This window comes from Rhinopithecus roxellana, chromosome 10 (assembly GCF_007565055.1).
Source record: "Rhinopithecus roxellana isolate Shanxi Qingling chromosome 10, ASM756505v1, whole genome shotgun sequence".
Classification (NCBI taxonomy): Eukaryota; Metazoa; Chordata; class Mammalia; order Primates; family Cercopithecidae; genus Rhinopithecus; species Rhinopithecus roxellana.
Genome location: NC_044558.1, coordinates 84303508 through 84324622, shown reverse-complemented (window position 1 = coordinate 84324622; position 21115 = coordinate 84303508). Strand labels below are relative to the sequence as shown.

Sequence of the window (21115 nt, the reverse complement as noted above, 5' to 3'; positions counted from 1 at the left end):
CAAATCAATCAATGCAGAAAAAACACTTGACAAAATCCAATACCTTTTCATGAAAAAAAAAAAACTAAATGAACTAGGAATAGAGGGAACTTCCTCAACCTCTACAAAAAACCCACAGCTAGCATGACATTTGATGATGAAAGACTGAAAGCTTTCCCCCTACAGTAACAAAATAAGAACATACTTTTTTTTTTTGAGACAGAGTCTCGCTATTGCCCCCCAATGTGTAGTGCAGTGGCATGATCTCGGTTCACTGTAACCTCCACCTCCTGGGTTCAAGCAATTCTCAGTCCTCAGCCTACCTAGTAGCTGGGATTATAGGCATGTACCACCACCACACTCAGCTAATTTTTCTATTTTTAGTAGAGACAGGGTTTCACTATGTTGTCCAGGCTGGTCTTGAACTCCTGGCCTTAAGTAATCTGCCTCGGCCTCTCAAAGTGCTGGGATTATAGGTGTGAGACACTGAGCCCAGCCAAGACACACACTCTTGCCACATTTATTCAACATGTATTGGAAGTTTTACTCAAAGCATTTAAGCAAGAAAAAGAAATAAAGGCATCTAAGTGGGAATGGATGAGGTAAAACTATCTCTATTTGCAGATGACATGATCTTATGCATACAAAACCATAAAAAAATCCCCAAAACCTGTTACTGGTAATAAGTTTGGCAAAGTTACAGGATATAAGATCAATATACACTAGCAATGAGCAATCCAAAAATAAATTTTTAAAAACATTTCATTTAAATTACTATCAGAAAGAACAAAATACTTAGGAATAAATTTAACCAAGGAAGTGAAAGACTTATACACAGAAAGCTACAAAACATTGTTGAAGTAAATTAAAGATCCAAGTAAAAGGAAAGACACCCTGTGTTCACGGGTTGGAAGACAATGGTATTAAGATGGTAATATTCTCCAAACTGACCTACAGATTCAAATACAATCCCTATCAAAATTACAACTACTGTTTTTGCAGAAATGAACAAGCTAATTCTAAAATCAACATATAATTGCAAGGGATGCTAAATATCCAAAACAATCCTGAAAAAGAACAAAGAAGACTCCCACCTCCTGATTTCAAAACTTAGTACAAAGCTATAGTAATCAAAACAATGTGGTACTGGCATAAGGATAACATATAGATCAAGGGAATAGAATTGAGAGTCCAGAAATAAACCTATATATTTACAATCAATTTTTTTTTCTTTGATCAATTGGTTTCTAACCGGGGTGCCAAAACCATTAAATGGGGAAAGAAGAGTCTTCAACAAATGGTGCCAGAATAACCTATATCTACATGCAGCAGAGTAAGAGTGGAGCCCTATCTCATAGTATATATAAACTCAAAATTATTCAGATTTAAACATAAGCATTAAAACTATAATACTGTTAGAAGAAAACATAGAAGAAAATCTTCATGACATTAGATTTGTCAATATATTGGATATGATACCAAAAGCACAAGCAACAAAATAAAAATAAGTTGGACTTCATAAAAACTTTAAACTTTTGTATATCAAAAGACACTATCAAGAAAGTGAAAAGACCAAATACAGAATAGGAGAAAATATTTGTAAATTATATATCTGATAAGGGTCTAGTATCCATAATATATAAATAATTTTTACAAGTGAACATCAAAAACACAACTCAGAAAACAGGCAAAGGATCTGAATAGACGTTTCTCCAAAGAACATATGCAAATGGTCAATAAGCACATGAAAAGATACTCAACATCATTAGTCATTAGAGAAATGCATATCAAAACCACAATGAGACACCAATTCATACCCACTAGGAAGGATATAATAATAAAAAATGGAAAATAACAAGGGTTGGCAAGATTGTGGAGATATTGGAACCCTTATACATTGCTGGTTGAAACAAAATGGTGCAGCCACTGTGGCATTTCCTTAAGAAGTTAAACACAAGGCCGGGCGCGGTGGCTCCAGCCTGTAATCCCAGCACTTTGGGAGGCCGAGACGGGTGGGATCACGAGGTCAGGAGATCAAGACCATCCTGGCTAACACCGTGAAACCCCGTCTCTACTAAAAAATACAAAAAACTAGCCGGGCGAGGTGGCGGGCGCCTGTCGTCCCAGCTACTCGGGAGGCTGAGGCAGGAGAATGGCGTAAACCCGGGAGGCGGAGCTTGCAGTGAGCTGAGATCCGGCCACTGCACTCCAGCCTGGGCGATAGAGCGAGACTCGGTCTCAAAAAAAAAAAAAAAAAAAAAGAAGAAGAAGTTAAACACAAAATTATCATGACTCAGCAATTCCATTCATAGGCATAAAATGAAAACAGGTATTCAAACAAAAACTTGTACAGAAATGATAAGAGCCGCTATTTATAATAGCCAAAAGGTGGAAACGACTCAAATGTCCATCAGCTGGTGAATGGATAAGCAAAATGTGATCTAACTATACAGTGAAATATTATTCAGCCATGAAAAAGAATGAAGCACTGATACCTATCACTACACGGATAAAACCTGAAAACATCAAGCTAAGTAAAAGAAGTCAATCAAAAAAAGCCACATTTATATGAGCCTGATTATGCATATTGTTCAGCAGAGGCAAACTCACAGAGACAGAAAGCAGTTAGAGGTCACCAGAGGCTGGGGGAAGGGAGGACTGGGGAAGGCCTGCTTCATGGGTACAGTTTCCTTTTTTGTGTAATGAAAAGAGTCTGAAATTAGACAGCAGTTATGGTTTCACAATGTTGTCAATATTCTCAAAACCACTGAAATGTACACTTTAAAATGGTTAAAATGGTAAATCTCGCGTTATGTACTTTTTTTTTTGGAGACAGAGTCTCGCTCTGTTGCCCAGGCTGGAGTACAGTGGCACGATCCCAGCTCACTGCAACCTCCACCTCCCAGGGTCAAGCGATTCTCCTGCCTTCTCCTGCCTCAGCCTCCCGAGTGGCTGGGATTACAGGCACGCGCCACCATGCCTAGCTAATTTTTGTATTTTTAGTAGAGATGGGGTTTCACCATGCTGGCCAGGCCAGTCTTGAACTCCTGACCTTGTGACCTGCCCACCTCGGCCTCCCAAAGTGTTAGGATTACAGGCGTGAGCCACCATGCCTGGCCATGTACATTTTATCTCAAGGAAAAAAAAAAGTCACTAAGGCAGGCGGTAAGAAACAGATTCCTTAGCTCCACCCCTAGAGATTCTGACTCCGTAGGTCTGAGGCAAGTCCTCAGGTATGAAGATATTTTTTAAATCTCCACAATAATTCTAATGTACAGCCAGTTTGGAGACCTCCGCTTTAATTAATAAATTATTCCAAGAGTTTGACCTTCACTCATTCACTGATTAATATTTATTGAAAGCCTTCTATGTGTAGGGCCTATAAGGTACCAGGGAATATAGATGAAAATGAAGAGTCAATTCCTTCATGGCCTTTACTAAGGGAGAAAGAAAACAAACATAAAATACAATTTGATTTCCAAAAGCTTTCAATGAACATCCGTGTTCCTCATTTCTTTATTCACACCCCCTTGTTGCTAAATCAAGCATCACTCTGTGTCAGCTAATCATTAATATGAGGCAAGTGTTCTCACTAAAGAGGCAAGTCCTCCTTACTGAATACACAGCTCAGGAAAGCCAGTGCCACTGGAAGGTGTCAGTTTGTCACCAGGTTCACACCTCCACAGGCTTCTTTGGAGGGCTAGCACATGAAGACTACCTGTCCAGACTTCAATATGAAGAAATGAAAACTCATTATTATCCTTTCAATACTCAAAAGTAATCACAGACTCACCAGCTCCTGAGCACAAATATGTGCTATAAAAACAGAGATTGGCTTACCTGTGCAAAAGCCAAGTTCAGCACCGTTTCAGAGGCCAAGTACTGTAACCGGTACTCCTTGGAGAGGGCCAAGGCCTGCAGGAGCATGGGCAGCGCGATGGTAGGGGAGGAAGATCGCCAGTACAGCTCTGCCACGGACAGTAGGACACTGACCGTAAAGAGGAAAACACAGGATGAGAAGATCCACCACCACGTCTCCGTGAGATGCACAAGAGACCCCTTACCTGATCACCATTTCCGTGTTCTTCAGTTTCTGACAATGAACCAACAATTTTTGTAAAAGCTTATGTGCCTCTGACATTTGGTTCTGAGCTTGTAATACAACTGCTTTCCTGAAACAGAATCAAAATGAACACAAATGTTTTAACTAGTCACTTTGAGGGTAAGAATCGCTATTTATTCAATTAGACTATAAATCTCCCAAGGGGAAAAACTGTGCCTGATTTAATTTTTGTTGAAAGAATAAAGTGTATGCATGTATGAATGTGTGTGTAAGCATGTATGTAAGCATGCTGTGTATACAGACATACATATATGCATGCACGAAAAATTCTGGAATTATAGATAACAGCATGTTAATGATTATCTCTGGGAGATACTTATTTTCTTAATTTTGCTTGTATTTTCTTTTTTCTTCTTTTTTTGTTTTATGGAGACAGAGTCTCACTCTGTTGCCCAGCCTGGAGTGCAGTGATGCGATCTTGGTTCACTGCAACCTCCGCCTCGTGGGTTCAAGCAATTCTCCTCCCTCAGCCTCCCAAGTAGCTGGGATTATAGGTGTCCACCATGCTTCGCTAATTTTTTGTATTTTTAGTAGAGACAGGGTTTCACCATGTTGGCCATGCTGGTCTCAAACGCCTGACCTCAAGTGATGCGCCCACCTCAGCCTCCCAAAGTTCTGGAATTACAGGTGTGAGCCACCACACCCAGCTGCTTATCTGTATTTTCTTATTCCCAGTAATAAAAAGAAAAAAAGTTTTTTTCTAAGCTAAAATAAGTTAATGCCCATATAAAACAAAAACAAAACCATTTACCAATTATTTTATTCTGGGATTAGATTTTCAAGGTTTCTTACCTATAAACACCCTCTATGCTATTGAGAGCTGTGATTCCTGTAACAAGTGAATCAGCCAAATGATATTTGCCATCATTCATTGCTCTGTCAAACTGTATTTTTTGATCACATAGCATCCATAACTAGTAAGAAAAAAAAAACACAATTAAGTACAAAATGGCAAATGTTCATCTTACTCAATGAGTATATAAAAATATTTTGGATTGCTTAGCAAATACCCTTACAATAATTCACGCACATTCTTTTTTGGGGGTATTTAAAAAAATTTTTTAAATATCTCAAGTATGTGAAAAAGCACAGAGAATAAAATAGCAGATAGATGTGTGCCAACCATCAACTTTGTCAACTCACATTTTGCTTTATCTGCTTCATATACTATTAGATACGGATGAAGTCCTTTGCAAATTCTACTTCCCTTTCTCTTTTTTCAAAGTAGGCACTCAATTTGGTATTTATCATTCTCATTCATGTTTTTTATACTTTTACAACATATACGCTTGTCTTTAAACAACATAGAGTATGAGGCTGTGTTTTTAAACTTTGTATAAATAATATCATACTTGTAAGCATCCTTTGATAAGTTCCTTTTTAGCTCAATATTATTTTCCTGAGGGGAGATTATATCCCACTTTATATTATAATAAAAGCTATTATTATCAGAAATAAATCTAATGCCATGTAAAAGGCAGATTACCTGGGCGTGCTGACTATTAGGCGGAAATCGTTCCTTCAAGTGTTTTAACACTTCAGAAGCTGCAGCAAAACAGCCCTAAAGTAGGAACACACAATTTGATCAGCATAACCTGTGTTGAAGCCACACCTGCTGTACCATGCACAGATGGTGACAGATTCACCTGTTCTTGATGCAGCACCCTGAGAGATACTGCTCAGAGACTCAAATTTCTTTTTTTTTTTTTTTTCTTGAGAGAGAGTCTTGCTCTGCCGCCCAGGCTGGGGTGCAGTGGCACCATCTTGGCTCACTGCAAGCTCCGCCTCCCGGGTTCATGCCATTCTCTTGCCTCAGCCTCCCAAGTAGCTGGGACCATAGGCGCCCGTCACCATGCCTGGTTAATTTTTTTGCATTTTTAGTAGAGACGGGGGTTTCACTGTGCTAGCCAGGATGGTCTCAATCTCCTGACCTCGTGATCTGCCCGCCTCTCTCAAAGTGCTGGAATTACAGGTGTGAGCCACCGCATCCGGCCAGAGACTCAAATTTCTAAGGGCCATTTTTAAAAGACTAATACATTTTACTTTTTAAAAAATGTCAAGGCCAGGCATGGTGGCTCACACCTGTAATCCCAGCACTTTGGGAGGCCAAGACGGGTGGATCCCCCCTGAGGTCGGGAGTTCAAGACCAGCCCGACCAACATGGAGAAATCCCGTCTCTACTAATAATACAAAATTAGCTGGGCATGGTGGTTCATGCCTGTAATCCCAGCTACTTGGGAGGCTGAGGCAGGAGAATCGCCTGAACCCGGGAGGCAGAGGTTGCAGTGCACCAAGATCGTGCCATTGCACTTTAGCCTAGGCAACAAGAGCAAAACTCCATCTCAAAAAAAAAAAAAAAATTAACACACACAAAAAAACACAAAATACTTTTTTTTTTTTTTTTTTGAGACAGAATCTTGCTCTGTCATCCAGGCTGGAGTGCAGTGGCGTGATCTTGACTCATTGCAACCTCCTCCTCCTGGGTTCTAGCAATTCTGATGCCTTAGCCCCCACCTCCCAAATAGCTACAAATACAGGCATGTGCCATCATACTCAGCTAATTTTTTTTTTTTTTTTTTGAGACGGAGTCTGGCTCTGTCGCCCAGGCTGGAGGGCAGTGGCCGGATCTCAGCTCACTGCAAGCTCCGCCTCCCGGGTTTACGCCATTCTCCTGCCTCAGCCTCCCGAGTAGCTGGGACTACAGGCGCCCGCCACCTCACCCAGCTAGTTTTTTGTATTTTTTAGTAGAGACGGGGTTTCACCGTGTTAGCCAGGATGGTCTTGATCTCCTGACCTCGTGATCCGCCCGTCTCGGCCTCCCAAAGTGCTGGGATTACAGGCTTGAGCCACCGCGCCCAGCCTAAAAAAAATTTTTTTAAATTACACACATAAGACATATCCATTCTAGGAAAACACTTACAAAATACATGTAAACAAGAACAGACAAATTACTTTTATCTTTTCTTTTTTTTTTTTTTTGAGACAGGTCTTGCTCTGTTTCCCAGTCCGGAGTGCAATGGCTTGATCTCAGCTCACTACAGCCTCAAATTCCTAGGCTCAATCAATCCTCTCATCTCAGCCTCCCAAGTAGCAGGGAATACAGGTGCATGCCACCACACCTGGCTACACAAAATACTTTTTTTTTTTTAGACAGAATCTTGCTGTGTCATCCAGGCTGGAGTGCAGTGGCGTGATCTTGACTCATTGCAACCTCCTCCTCCTGGGTTCTAGCAATTCTGATGCCTTAGTCCCCACCTCCCAAATAGCTATAAATACAGGCATGTGCCATCATACTCAGCTAATTTTTGCACTTTTAGTAGAGGCAGGGTTTTGCCATGTTTGGCCAGGCTGGTTTCAAACTCCCGGCCTCAAGCAATCCACCCATCTCGGCCTCCTCAAGTGCTGGGACTACAGGCATGAGCCAATGTGCCCAGCTGACAAATTACTTTTGGGTTTTTGTTGTTGTTGTTTTTATTGTTTGTTTTGGTTTTTTTTTTTTTTTTTTTGAGACAGTCTCACTCTGTCGCCGAGGCTGGAGTGCAATGGCGACATCTCAGCTCACTGCAACCTCTGCCTCCCAGGTTCAAGCGATTCTCCTGCCTCAGCCTCCCAAGTAGCTGGGACTACAGGCACGCGCCACCATGCCAGCTAATTTTTGTATTTTTAGTAGAGACAGGATTTCACCATGTTGGTCAGGCTGATCTCAAACTCCTGACCTCGTAATCTGCCCACCTCGGCCTCCTAAAGTGCTGGGATTACAGGCTTGAGCCACCACACCTGGTGACAAATTACTTTTAATCTCAGAAAAGATAATCACAGTTAATGTTGTGGCATATCTCCCATGCTTCTTTTATGCACATAAACTGAAAATATATAATTATTCCAAAAATAATTATATATATATATTTTTGAGACAGAGTCTCATTGTCTCACCCAGGCTGGAGTGCAGTGGTGCGATCTCAGTTCACGGCAACCTCCACCTCCCAGGTTCAAGCGATTCTCCTGCCTCAGCCTCCCAAGTAGCTGGGATTACAGGCACACACCATCACACCCAGCTAATTTTTGTATTTTTAGTAGAGACAGGGTTTCATCATGTTGGCCAGTCTGGTCTCGAACTCCTGACCTCAGGTGATCTCCCCACCTCAGCCTCACAAAATGCTAGGATTACAGGCATGAGCCACTGTGCCCAGCTTACATATATTTTTATAAATTACTTATAACACTGTTTACCACATGGTAGGCATCCAATGAATATTTGTTGAATGAATAAATCTTTCAATGTCAATACATACAAATCTATATCATCATAGTATTTTATCGGGTAAATCAATTATGATACATGAAAATAATCTCCTAGTTTTTGATATTTTGGTTATTTCTAATATTTTCCATTTAAAAAATGCTACAATGAATATCTTGGTGCACAGAGCTTTGCATACTTGTCCAATTATTTCCTTAGCATAAAACCTTAGAAGTAGGCTGGATGCGGTGGCTCACGCCTGTAATCCCAGCACTCTGGGAGGCCAAGTAGGGCAGATCACTTGAGGCCAGGAGTTTGAGACCAGCGTGGCCAACATGGTGAAACCTCGTCTCTACTAAAAGTACAAAAAAACTAGTCAGGCGTGGTGGCATGCGCCTGTAATCCCAGCTACTCAGGATGCAAAGGCAGGAGAATTGCTTGAACCCAGGAGGCAGAGGTTGCAGTGAGCCGAGATCACGCCACTGCACTCCAGCCTTGGCCCAAGAGCGAAACTTCATCTCAAAAACAAAAAAAAAACAACAAATAAACAAACAAACAAAAAACCTTAGAAGTAGAAATGACAGGCACTTTTAAGTTCCTTGAGATATATTACTAAATTACCCTAAAGAAATGTACCAAGTACTTTCATACCAAAACTCTATGTGCTTTTCTTCCCCTAATACTGAAGTATCTTTGCTTATATAATTGGTGAAAGTAGTACCTTAACTGCTTTAAATTTAATTTCAATGACTAGATTGAAATATTTTCATGTTTTTGGGCCATGCTTTTTCTGTGAATATACATCCATCACTTTTTTAATACTCTTATATTGTTGGGATGTTTATCTTTTTTTTTTTTTTTTGAGACAAGGTTTTGCTCTACTGCCCAGGCTGGAGTGTAGTGATGCAATTTCAGCTCATTGCAACCTCTGCCTCCTAGGCTCAAGTAATCCTCCCACCTCAGCCTCCCTAGTAGCTGGAACTACAGCCGTGCGCCACCACACACATCCAGCTAATTTTTGTATATTTTGTAGAGACAGGGTTTCGCCATGTTGCATAGGCTGGTCTCCAACTCCTGAGCTCAAGTGCTTTGCCTGCTTCAGCCTCCCAAAGTGCTGGGATTACAAGTATAAAGATAAACAGCGCCCAGCTGGGAGGTTTATCTTATTGATCCTGAAATCTTTTCAATTTGTCTCAATCCTTTCATGAGGTAATACTCTTTTTGTCTACAGAGAAGCTCAGGCCACAAGTGGACTTTTATTTGAAGTGAATAAGCAGAAATTACATTGAATTACAACAAAAGATCATTATCACTGTGATTTTTAACTGGCCAGTCTCACCAATTATTTTCATGACTGCCACACAGAGTCGGGCATGGGGATATAGATCCTGCAGTATTTCCCAAAAACATTCCCATTGTGGCCTACAATTCCTGAGACTGAGAGAGGAATGATATAAGATGAGCTAGAATTACACAGAAAGAGAAAAGGAGAATGGTTATCTTAGAGAAAGAATTCACTCTACTTCCTCTGGGTTGCAAGAGGAAGCTCAGCAGTTCTGAGCCCCATAACTTATTTATAGGCTTACCAAAACCCCAATCACTCCCATACCACAAAACAAAGTGCACCATGAAATTTACTTGGAGGAAAGTTTCAGAAGCAGATACAAAAGAAATAAAAGACTAACTGGAGACTCATGATAAAGTTGCCTTCTCTGCAGCTGGCCAAACTTAATTTCACAGGTGCGAGTCTAACTTGTCTAATTAAAAATGTGACAGTCATCAGCCCAGTAAGTATATATATATCCACATGGCTGATGTTCTAAAACTAGAAAGATCTAAGGCAAGATGAAGAAAGGGGTAAAGGACTGACTTAAAATAAAAAGGCAGCTACCTTCTAGTTGTGTACTAAAAGGCTTCCTAACACACCCTGGCTGTTGAAGCCAAACAATGATTGGATCAGCAGGTTTTTCACATAAGCCCAGAGGTGAAAGGGGGATGCAGATGGCATTACTAATAGAGACCCAAAGAGCATGGTTACTTTTTAGGGTCTTACTCCCAGGAAAAAAACACAAAATTCTAACAAATGGCCTTGGACAAAGTTACAAGGCTAAAGAATTGAGCCACAAGGCACTGTGACTCACACCTGTAATTCTAACACTTTGGGAGGCCAAGGCAGGAGGATCACTTGAGGCCAGGAGTTCAAGGCCAGCCTGGGCAACACAACATAGAAAGATTCCATCTCTAAGAAACAAGAATTAAAAATGGCCGGGCGCGGTGGCTCAAGCCTGTAATCCCAGCACTTTGGGAGGCCGAGACGGGCGGATCACAAGGTCAGGAGTTCGAGACCATCATGGCTAACATGGTGAAACCCCGTCTCTACTAAAAAATACAAAAAGCTAGCCGGGCGAGGTGGCTGGCGCCTATAGTCCCAGCTACTCGGGAGGCTGAGGCAGGAGAATGGCGTAAACCCGGGAGGCGGAGCTTGCAGTGAGCTGAGATCTGGCCACTGCACTCCAGCTCGGGCGACAGAGCGAGACTCCGTCTCAAAAAAAAAAAAAAAAAGAAACAAGAATTAAAATAATTAGCTGGGTGAGGTGGTGTGCACCTGTAGTCCCAGCTACTGGGCAGGTTGAGGTGGAGTTCAAGGCTGCAGTGAGCTCTGATCGTGCCACTGCACTCCATCCTGGGCAACAGTGAGACTCCATCTCTTAAAAAAATAAAAAATACACTGGGTGTGGTAATCCCAACACTGTGAAGCTAAAGTGGGAGGACTGCTTGAGCCCGGAAGTTTGAGACTAGCCTGGGCAACATAGTGAGATTCCATCTCTACAAAAAGATATTTTAATTAACTGTGTGGTCACATGCTCCTGTAGTCTCAGCTACTGAGGAGGCTGAGGTGGGAGGATCAGTTGAGCCCAGAAGGTTGAGGCTGCAGTTTGCTGTGATTGCACCACTACACTCCAGCCCTGGTGATAGAGCGAGACCCTGTCTCAAAAAAAATTAAAAATTGGCTGGGCACGGTGGCTAACACCTGTAATCCCAACAATTTGGGAAGCTGAGGTGGATGGATCATTTGAGATCAAGAGTTTGAGACCAGCTTGACCAACATGGTAAGAACCCATCTCTACAAAAAATACAAAAATTAGCTGGGTGTAGTGACACACACCTGTAATCCTAGCTACTTGGGAGGCTGAGGTAGGAGAATTACTTGAACCCAGGAGGCAGAGGTTGCAATGAGCTGAGATTGCACCATTGCACTCCAGCCTAGGTGACAGGGTGAGACTCCCTCTCAAAAAAATAAAATTAAATTAAAAATAAATTTAAAATTAAAAATTAAAAAGAAGAATTGAACCAAGACTAAGGTTTTTGAAAAGTAGTTTTCTATTCTAATAGTAAAAAAATAATAATTTCGCCGGGCACAGTGGCTCACATCTATAATCCTAGCACTTTGGGAGGCTGAGGCAGGCAGATCACACGAGGCTAGGAGTTTGAGACTATCCTGGCCAACATGGTGAAATCTCATCTCTACTAAAAATACAAAAATTAGCCAGGTATAGTGGTGTACGCCTATAGTCCCAGCTATTCGGGAGACTCAGAAACGAGAATTGCTTGAACCCCAGAGGCGGAGGTTGCAGTGAGCTGAGATCGTGCCACTGCACTCCAGCCTGGGCGACAGAGCGAGACTCTGTCTCAAAAAAAACTAAATATTGGCCAGGCATGGTGGCTCATGCCTGTAATCCCAGCACTTTGGGAGGCCGAGGTGGGTGGATCACGAGGTCAAGAGATCAAGACCATCCTGGCCAACATGGTGAAACCCCATCTCTACTAAAAATACAAAAAAATAGCCTATAGGGCATGGTGATGGGCGCCTGTAGTCCCAGCTACTTGGGAGGCTGAGACAGAAGAATGGCGTGAACCCGGGAGGCGGAGCTTGCAGTGAGCCGAGATTGAGCCACTGCACTCCAGCCTGGGTGACAAAGCGAGACTCTGTCTCAAAAAAAAAAAAAAAAAAAAAAAAAAAACCTACATACTTCAATATGTTCACCGACTCATTCATTACCAGATGCTCCTCTTATCCATGGCACCAGGAAAGGAAGCGAAGTGATGTTAAGGAGGTGCCAGTGCCACAAAGAGGGAAGAAACAAGCGAGAGACAGACCTGCAACATTCCCGAGGGGAAGGCAACCAGCCAGCCCTTTCAACCTCAGAAAACACAGGCAGTGCTTCCCAGGCACGGGAAGAAACCAGCTGGCAAAGGCGCCATGGAACCCATCAGTCAGGGCCCATCCACCCCTCAGTTTACACAGCCATGTAAGAGACTGTAAAATGCTAACACGTTTGCTATGAGGAAGTATTTCTAGACCTCTGAAAGGAGTGGAAATCACTCAACAATCTTTAGGCTGCAATTAGGGAAACATTGAGTATTATGATGCAATCTAACAGTAACAGGTATTACAAAGAGGAAGAGAAAAATATGATCAAGGAAACGTCTGGATTGCCACGGCAGTGTTTGGTGAGATGGAGGGCTTTAGATAAAATAGCTTTCCCTGACTCTTTCCCATGAAAGATGACATTTTGAACAAAGGGAAGATAAAGCCTACGGTACCAGAAGAGATACACTAATTGATCCCATATAAAGAGAATCTTGTCAAATTACTTGGGCTGGAAGTCATCAAGATTATGTCCCATTCCCACTGCTCTTTTTTAGAGTCAACCAGGTTTGGGTTGGAAATCTGCCTCTGACATTTATGGGTGTTGGATACAGGATTTAGCTCCCACGACCTCAGTCTTTAGTTCTGTGAAACAAGGATAACAACAAACCTGAGCCTATGAAGTGGATTCTATAAGACAGTACACATAAAATAGGCACAGGGACTGGCACAGAAGAAATTTACAACCAATATTAGTTATTATGATCTCAGCTATACTTCTATTATACTCTCCTCTCTCCTAAAACACACAAACTTCTACTACCTTAAATGTCAAAGAATCCTATTTATTTCCTTAGTTACATGAAACTGGCTGACCTCTTAGAATTCCCTTCACTGATGCCAAAAAAAGACCCCAAATTCAACCAACTTTGCAGACTCCATACTTGGTCCCCTTCCACTGGTGGGGTTTCACTCTTTCAGCCACACCGTTGAGCAGACCTGTCCAAGACGTGTCCAGTGCTTTCCTCAAGCACTAGAGGAGAGAAATGGTAGAGCCTCCATTGCCCCAGAAGCACACGGGCCCGGCCACCTGCCTACCTGCTCCGCGTGTAGCTCTGCGAGGTGGCAGAGTGCGACAGCAAAGGACTCTGTGTTGTTCTGCTGCACGCCCGCATTCACCGCCTCCAGGCTGTTCATGCTCAGCAACATCTGGGCCTGTTGCAGGGCCATGGTGCTGGGTGGGGAGAGGGAACAGGATTTCCTTTCAGCAGCAGACCTGGCTGCCCTTTGGCCATGCCCGTCAGCTATCTTGAGTGGAGGTGTAAAGTCAAACACCTCACAGACTCTGGCTTTCTTGGGAGCAGCTGCCTCCCAGTGCCAGCAACCCTGCCCTCAGGGTAAGAAAAGCAGAAAAGCATCCTGGATGTGCAGCGCGAGGAGACACGTAGTGGTTAGGGCACAGCTGGGAGTGCGTGCTCCCAGATCCCCCCGCCCCCACCCCATGGTCCCTGCAGTCATAGTATGTTAATTAGTTTTCACGGGTGAATTCAGACCCGATGCCATCCTGGCACAGGCTGCTCTGGCAATGTAAGCAGTGGCCAGTGTCTGCAGCTGTTTCAGAGCACACCGTGCCAAAAAATTATCTGAAATACAAAAACAAGACGGGTAAAAAAAGGCACTTCCTTTCATTACTGAATTCCTAGAAACAGACTGTCTAAGTGAGGGGTGAGGTCGCAACAGAACTTCAGGATTAAAATCCCGCAACAAAGTTTACTTCCAGGCTAAAAGTGGCTAAATGGGAAAGTACGCAAGAAGCTGAAAATATTCCACAGAAAACACCTCAGTTAACAGAAAAGCAACTTTCTTTACATAATAGCTTTGGGATTCAGGTGACACTCAACTAGAGCAACCATGGATCATGCCTCCTATGAACAGGAAGAAAGGTTCCTGTCACAGAGCAGAGGAGCCCGGTGCTTGGAGTCAGATGACATGGGTTTGAGTCCTTTCTCTGTCACTTGTTAACTGCGTTTGCGATCTCGGGTAAATCAGATGTGTGAACCTTGGTTTACTGTCCCAGCATGGAGATCACCCACCCGTTACCTCACAGAGTGGGTGGGAGGAGTAAGAAGGAACATGCATGGGAAAAAACTTTTCAGTCTGTGCAAAATACAAAATGTTTTAGACTATAAAACATTTATTTTGTCTAATCCCCTGCAGGAACAACGTCTGCCCAAGGCGGGTAAATCTTGTATGTACGGCCTTTCACAGAACCAGTTTGCTAACTCCTGCTTCTCTCTAAAGGATTTACACCCCCAGGGCCTTGGGAGACCTACCTGCGGCCATACAGCCTCCAGATGGCCGTTTTCTGTGCGATGCTGATATCGATGAGCTCTGACAGGCTGTGTTTCCAGTGCAGGAGGTCGGAGTCCTTTAGGGCATCCATCAGCTTGTTTGCCGTCTTCCCAGCGAAAGCTCTCTGTTGAACAAGGGACTGTATTCCCAGGGAGGCGAGGTACTAAGGGGACAGATATACCCACGACCCAAGATAGAGATTACATGACAGAATTTGTTTTGCTCTTCAGAAATGTGGTGGATTTCACATTTCAGCACATGCACAGTGACAGCACTATTTAAAAGGAAAGTACCTATAACCTGGCCTTAACCCTGATCCATACGAGATGTGTTCCTGAAAAACTGGGTCTGGGAGAGAGGCAGAGGGTACACGGGAAAGAGCCAGCAGGGCTTTAGCATTAGAAGGACCTGGACTTAAACACTGCCTCTGCTACTTACTGTGTGACTTAGGGCCAGTCACTTAGCTTCTTAGCTAAGCCTCAGCTTCCTCATCTGTAAAATGGGCATCAAACCTATCATAAAGAATTATCGTAAGGATTACAATGAAATAATAGATGTCAAACAGTGCTGCGCACATATGTAATAGGAGATCAAAAAAGGATGCCTATCATGAGCAACAAAATTATCTTGTCATTAACTTTTGGTGTCATCTTCAAGGATGAAAGCTCAGCTAAAAAATGCCAGCTTAAATTCATGGCAAAAATTGTAGTTAAGCCTACGCTTAGTTCAAGGAGCCACTTTTGTCATTATAATCAATTCTGTATGTATAAGTTTCTTTCCCAGGTGTGAATCAAAGGACAAGCTACAGATTTGTTTTTTGGTTTTTGGATTTTTTTTGAGATGGAGTCTTGCTCTGTCACCCAGGCTGGAGTACAGTACCGCAATCTTGGCTCACTGCAACCTCCGCCTCCCTGGTTCAAGCAATTCTTCTGCCTCAGCCTCCTGACTAGCTGGGACTACAGGCGCCCGCCACCACGCCCGGCTAATTTTTGTATTTTTAGTCGAGACGAGCTTTTACCATACTGGTCAGGCTGGTCTCAAACTCCTGACCTCATGATCCACCCGCCTTGGCCTCCCAAAGTGCTGGGATTACAGGCGTGAGCCACTGCGCCAGGCCCAGATTTTAAAGTGTATACCTTAAATTACTACACATAATTACTTTCTATTTTACCAAAGTCTGTCACAAACTTCATAAGACAGAATGCTTAAGCAGTCCCACTGCCTATGGTCTAGTTTTCAATAGGTGTTTCTGAGTGAGAATAAGGTTCTCCAAGCTTGTGCTTCCTTTTTTTTTGAGATGGAATTTCATTCTTGTTGTCCAGGCTGGAGTGCAATGGCGCAATCTCGGCTCACTGCAACCTCCGCCTCCCAGGTTCAAGCGATTCTCCTGCCTCAGCCTCTTAAGTAGCTGGGATCACAGGCATGTTTCACCACACCTGGCTGATTTTGTGTTTTTAGTAGAGATGGGGGTTTCACCATGTTGGCCAGGCTGGTCTCGAACTCCTGACCTCAGGTGATCCACCCACCTCAGCCTCCCAAAGTGCCGGGATTACAGGTGTGAGCCACTGCGCCTGGCCAGATAAGTCTTTTCAATGTCCCTCTGTGTATGTCATTGAGGATTATAATTCACGGCCTTCCCTATCACTCAAAACGAGAAAGGACAAATCTGCCTGTCAGGTTTATTGGTTCCTGGCTTTGTTTATTGTTTAAAACAAGGATCAGCAAACTTGTTCTATAAAGGGCCAGAGAGTAAATAATTTCGATTTTTCAGGCCACATTTGGTTTCTGTCACACATTTCTTCTCTGTTGTTCATTTTTTCCCCAATCACTTAAAATTGTAAAATCCACTCAGCCTGAAGCCCCCTAAGTAGGCAGAAAGCCAGATTTGGCCTAAGGGCTGGAAAGCTCACCAATCCCTGGTTTAAAAAGAAGCCTTTGCTAAAATTTTTCTAAGTGACTATGAACTAAAATTAATGTTGCTCAATAAACTAAACAATGATCTCTTATCAAGTTGGTAAAGGGAATTTCCACAGATGTTATTAGGATACAGGGAACAGAGAAAAACCTACCACACAGAATTTAGTGGTCTGATTAATAATTAAAGTCATATGAAACTGCCAAGAATAAAACCACACTTTGAAACCCATTCTAAATCTATCGCTGGTTAATGACGGAGGTGGGCAGAAAAAGAGACAAAGGCTCGACCATTTATGGAAACAATCTCACAGCACAGAAAGAGGAGCCTTACCGGTAACCCAAAATGTACTGCTTTCTTCACAGAATGCTCCAGCAGAACATAGCTATCGGATCTCTTCTGCCCCAGCACATAAAGCCAGCTCTGGCAAGAGAAATCATCAAAATACATCATAACAATGGCAACGGGCTGATGTTCTAGTGAAATATCAATGTGGTCCTAAGAAGGAATTTAAAAGGAACCAAATGAATCCTCTCAGATATTCTTTCAAGAAATATCAAGAATCTCAATGAGACCTGTCAAACATATTAACACCATTAAAGCCAGGCTGAAATAAACGAGTCATTGTTCTGCTTCACCTGCCAGCCATTGAGTGGCAGGTGTTTCAGAAAAAAATCATGACGCTCCTAGATGGCCTTTAATTGAGAAATAAGATTCTCAGGTGCTTGTCAAGTAGCTTCTGTGTTCCACTTGTGCTTGGTGATTTTGCTATTACAGGACTACATCTCACCCAGTTACTAAGTGTAGCATACATCTTTTGTTAATGCCAGGCCTAAATGCGATAAAGGTTTTTTCTCTTCTTTCATGGCAAGTTGCATTAAACTTTGTAGGCCAGATATATGCCAAAAGCAAAACAGATGTCATAAATTAAGAAAGATAAGTAAAGCTAGGTTGCCCTTTCTGAATTCCCATGACCACCTAACTTGTTTCCTTTTACTGCTGAAGATCTCTGCTCCAACTGCAAAACAACCCAATTCAAATGGGGCCTTGTGAAGGCCAACTCAACCCGTGAACAAAACTCCCAAGACCAGAGGACGGCCTCACCAAACAATGCTGGAGACACACGTGATCGTTGGACTCCTGGGCAATCCTAATTGCCTCCTGCAGGGCGAGCTCTGCCTGTTGACTAATGACAGACTAAACATTAATATCCCATTAATAATCACAAACATGCATAAACAACCACAGCAGGAAGTCATCTGTACACAGTCATCCAAGTGCAGGTCTCTGGGTTGGAAGCTGTAACTATTTCTGGGCTTATTCTCTCAGAGGCGTGCCCCAACCCCACCAGCAGAAAACACTGACAGTGGACATATAGGACATGTCTCTTCTAAGGGGAATTTCTATGAAAAGGGCATAAAGCAAAGACTTTTATCTCTGCTCCTAAGATGTTTATTTTAAAGGTGCACTGCTGAGGGGAAGGGCAAGGAGAGGACATAATATTTTACTTTTCATGGCATTCCCTCCTACATTATTTGAACTTTTTTCTTACTATGTGCATTTGTTACTTTTATCATTTTTTCAAAATCACTTTTTTGTTTGTTTTTTAGAGACAGGTTCTCCCTGTCACCCAGGTTGGAGTACAGTAGCACAATCCTAGCTCACTACAGCCTTGAATTCCTGGGCTCAGGCGATGGACCTCAGCCTCCCGAGTAGCTGGGACTAAGGCACTCACCACCATGCCTGGTGGGCTAATTTTTATTTAAATAGATAAAGAGTCTCACTATGCTCCCCAGGCTGGTAAACTCCTGGCCTCAGGCGATCCTCCCGCCTCAGCCTCCCAAGTGACTGGGATTACAGGCTCACACCACCATGTTCAGCTAATTTTTTTAAAGAGATAAAGTCTCACTGTGTTCCCCAGGCTGGTCTCCAATTCCTGGCCTCAAGCGATCCTCCTTCTTTGGCCTCCCAAAGTGCTGGGATTATAGGCATGAGCTATGGTGCCCAGCCCAAAGCTAGTTTTAGAAAGTATTTTGAGGATTCCCACTTCTGTAATATTTTTTTCCTTTAAATCTCTGTTCAAATATTAAGTTGGCAGAGATCAAGGAGGGCTGATCTGCTACCTTTATATTTAAACAGAGATTTACAAATTGAAGGAGTGAGTGATCTATGCATGTATCTGGAGTAAGAGTGTTACTCAGGAAAACAAGAGCAAACAAGAGCACTTCGCCATCACTTTCTAACCTCTTATCCTGGCCTATCACTACCTGAGATATTACAACTATGCTTAGCATTGTTTATTCCCTACCTCCCCGATATAAGCTCTATAACAGAGTGTTTTTTTTCTTTTTCTTTTTCACTGCTGTATCCCTAGGACCTATAATAGTGCCTAGTACACAGTAAATGCTCAATAAATAACTACAAGGATTTTCAAGAAATCCTTTTAGCTAAGTGACAAAGATTTACACAGGCCCATAGATCCAGGACCAGAAACAAAGAAGGCTGGGCCTGAATAAATCAGGAATTAAGGAAAATGCACACATTAATAAAAATCTACCTTTCCTTGTTTATATTCTGTGCAATTAGCTGTCTACCCATTGATAATACTGTAAACAGACAAATTCTGAGATGGGTGCAGTAGCTCATGCCTGTAATCCCAGCACCTTGGGAGGCCAAGGTGGGAGGATCACTTGAGACCAGGCATTCAAGAACAACCTGGGCAACATAGCGAAACCTCATCTCTGTATTTTTAAAAATAAAAAGAAGAAATTCTGTTCATCAAAATATTATTTGTGGCTAGGCGCAGTGGCTCACGCCTATAATCCCAGCACTTTGGGAGGCTGAGGCAGGTGGATCACCTGAGGTCAGGAGTTTGAGACCATCCTGACCAATATTGTGAAACCCCATCTCTACTAAAAATATAAAAATTAGCCAGGCGTGGTGGCACGCGCGTGTAGTCCCAGCTACTTGGGAGGCTGAGACAGGAGAATTACTTGAATCCAGGTGGCGAGGCTGCAGTTGGTTATTACAAGATATCATGGAATGTCGCAAAAATCATGGAGTTTTTTGGCGCCTTAAACATTTTTGGGCACAACCATCAATCTGATGTTTGAATACCCTTAATAACGTCTTTGGTCTAGGCCGCTGCACCCACTGATGCCTTCCTCAGAGGGTTCAATAAGGGTAAACTGTTTCCTTATAATGAGCAGAAATATTTTGTCCTTTAACTTACACTTATTTACCAGCTCTCAATCTTCTCCCGTAGCCATACCCTTGATCAATCTAAGCTCTTTTCACATGACCTTTTACTACATAAAGATGTCCAACACATGCTTGGATACGTCATTTTTCTCCAGGCTAAACAAATCACATCCCTCCCACATTACTTATATGATATGGCTTTGAATGTCTCAACACCCTGAGACTGTTCCCTACACAAGCTTCAGCTTGTCTGTGTCCGTTTTAAAACCTGACAACTGGGTGGGCCCAGTGGTTCATGCTTGTAATCCCAGCACTTTGGAAGGCCAAGGTGGGAGGATTGCTTGAAGCCAGGAGTTTGAGACCAGTCTGGGCAACATAGCAAGATCCTATCTCTATGAAATATAATTAAAAAAAAAATTAAGGCCGGGCACAGTGGCTCAAGCCTGTAATCCCAGCACTTTGGGAGGCTGAGACGGGTGGATCACGAGGTCAGGAGATCGAGACCATCCTGGCTAACATGGTGAAACCCCGTCTCTACTAAAAAATACAAAAAACTAGCTGGGCGTGGTGGCGGGCACCTGTAGTCCCAGCTACTTGGGAGGCTGAGGCAGGAGAATGGTATAAACCTGGGAGGCGAAGCTTGCAGTGAGCTGAGATCCGGCCACTGCACTCCAGCCTGGGTGACACAGCGAGACTCCATCTCAAAAAAAAAAAAAAAAAAAAAATTAGCTGGGTATTGTAGTGCATGCCTGCTGTAATCATAGCTAGGAGGCTGAAATGGATTGCTTGCTTGAGCCTAGGAGTTTCAGGTTACAGTTAGCTATGATCACACTACTGCACTCCAGCCTGGGTGACTGAGTGAGACCTTGTCTCTTAAAAAGAAAAACAAAAACCTGACAACCAGAAATAAAAAGAATTCCCTAGGTGCTGCCTGACACACAGAGAAAGGGATAGAAGTCTCCATTATTGAACTGTGGACACTATGCTCCCATTAATACACGCTATAGTCTGTATTCAAGGATGCCTATAGCAAACACCACACTTCTCTCAACTGGTAAAAAGCCACAGGGCAGGTGGGGGGCAAAGGGATCTTTGAATTAGTAATTTTCCACCTTTTGCCATTATTTACATGATTTTATTATTTCCAAGATAGCC

The 21115-nt window shown here is 42.8% G+C and overlaps 1 protein-coding gene across 6 annotated transcripts in view; it reads right to left on the bottom strand.

The window, feature by feature from the left end:
* The window catches only part of ANAPC5 (anaphase promoting complex subunit 5), a 46351-nt gene that overhangs the window by 6987 nt on the left and 18249 nt on the right, over window positions 1-21115 (bottom strand). For 5 of the 6 annotated variants that reach the window (XM_010368324.1, XM_030939008.1, XM_030939007.1 and 2 more), the window contains 8 exons: window positions 17864-17945; window positions 17093-17182; window positions 14826-15007; window positions 13591-13726; window positions 5589-5663; window positions 4895-5016; window positions 4044-4151; window positions 3820-3967 (listed from right to left, as the gene is read on the bottom strand). In XM_010368324.1, the coding sequence (XP_010366626.1) occupies window positions 3820-3967; window positions 4044-4151; window positions 4895-5016; window positions 5589-5663; window positions 13591-13726; window positions 14826-15007; window positions 17093-17182; window positions 17864-17945 (943 nt within the window). The remainder of the gene's footprint in view (window positions 1-3819; window positions 3968-4043; window positions 4152-4894; window positions 5017-5588; window positions 5664-13590; window positions 13727-14825; window positions 15008-17092; window positions 17183-17863; window positions 17946-21115) is intronic. The other variant, XM_010368326.2, reaches the window with a different exon arrangement.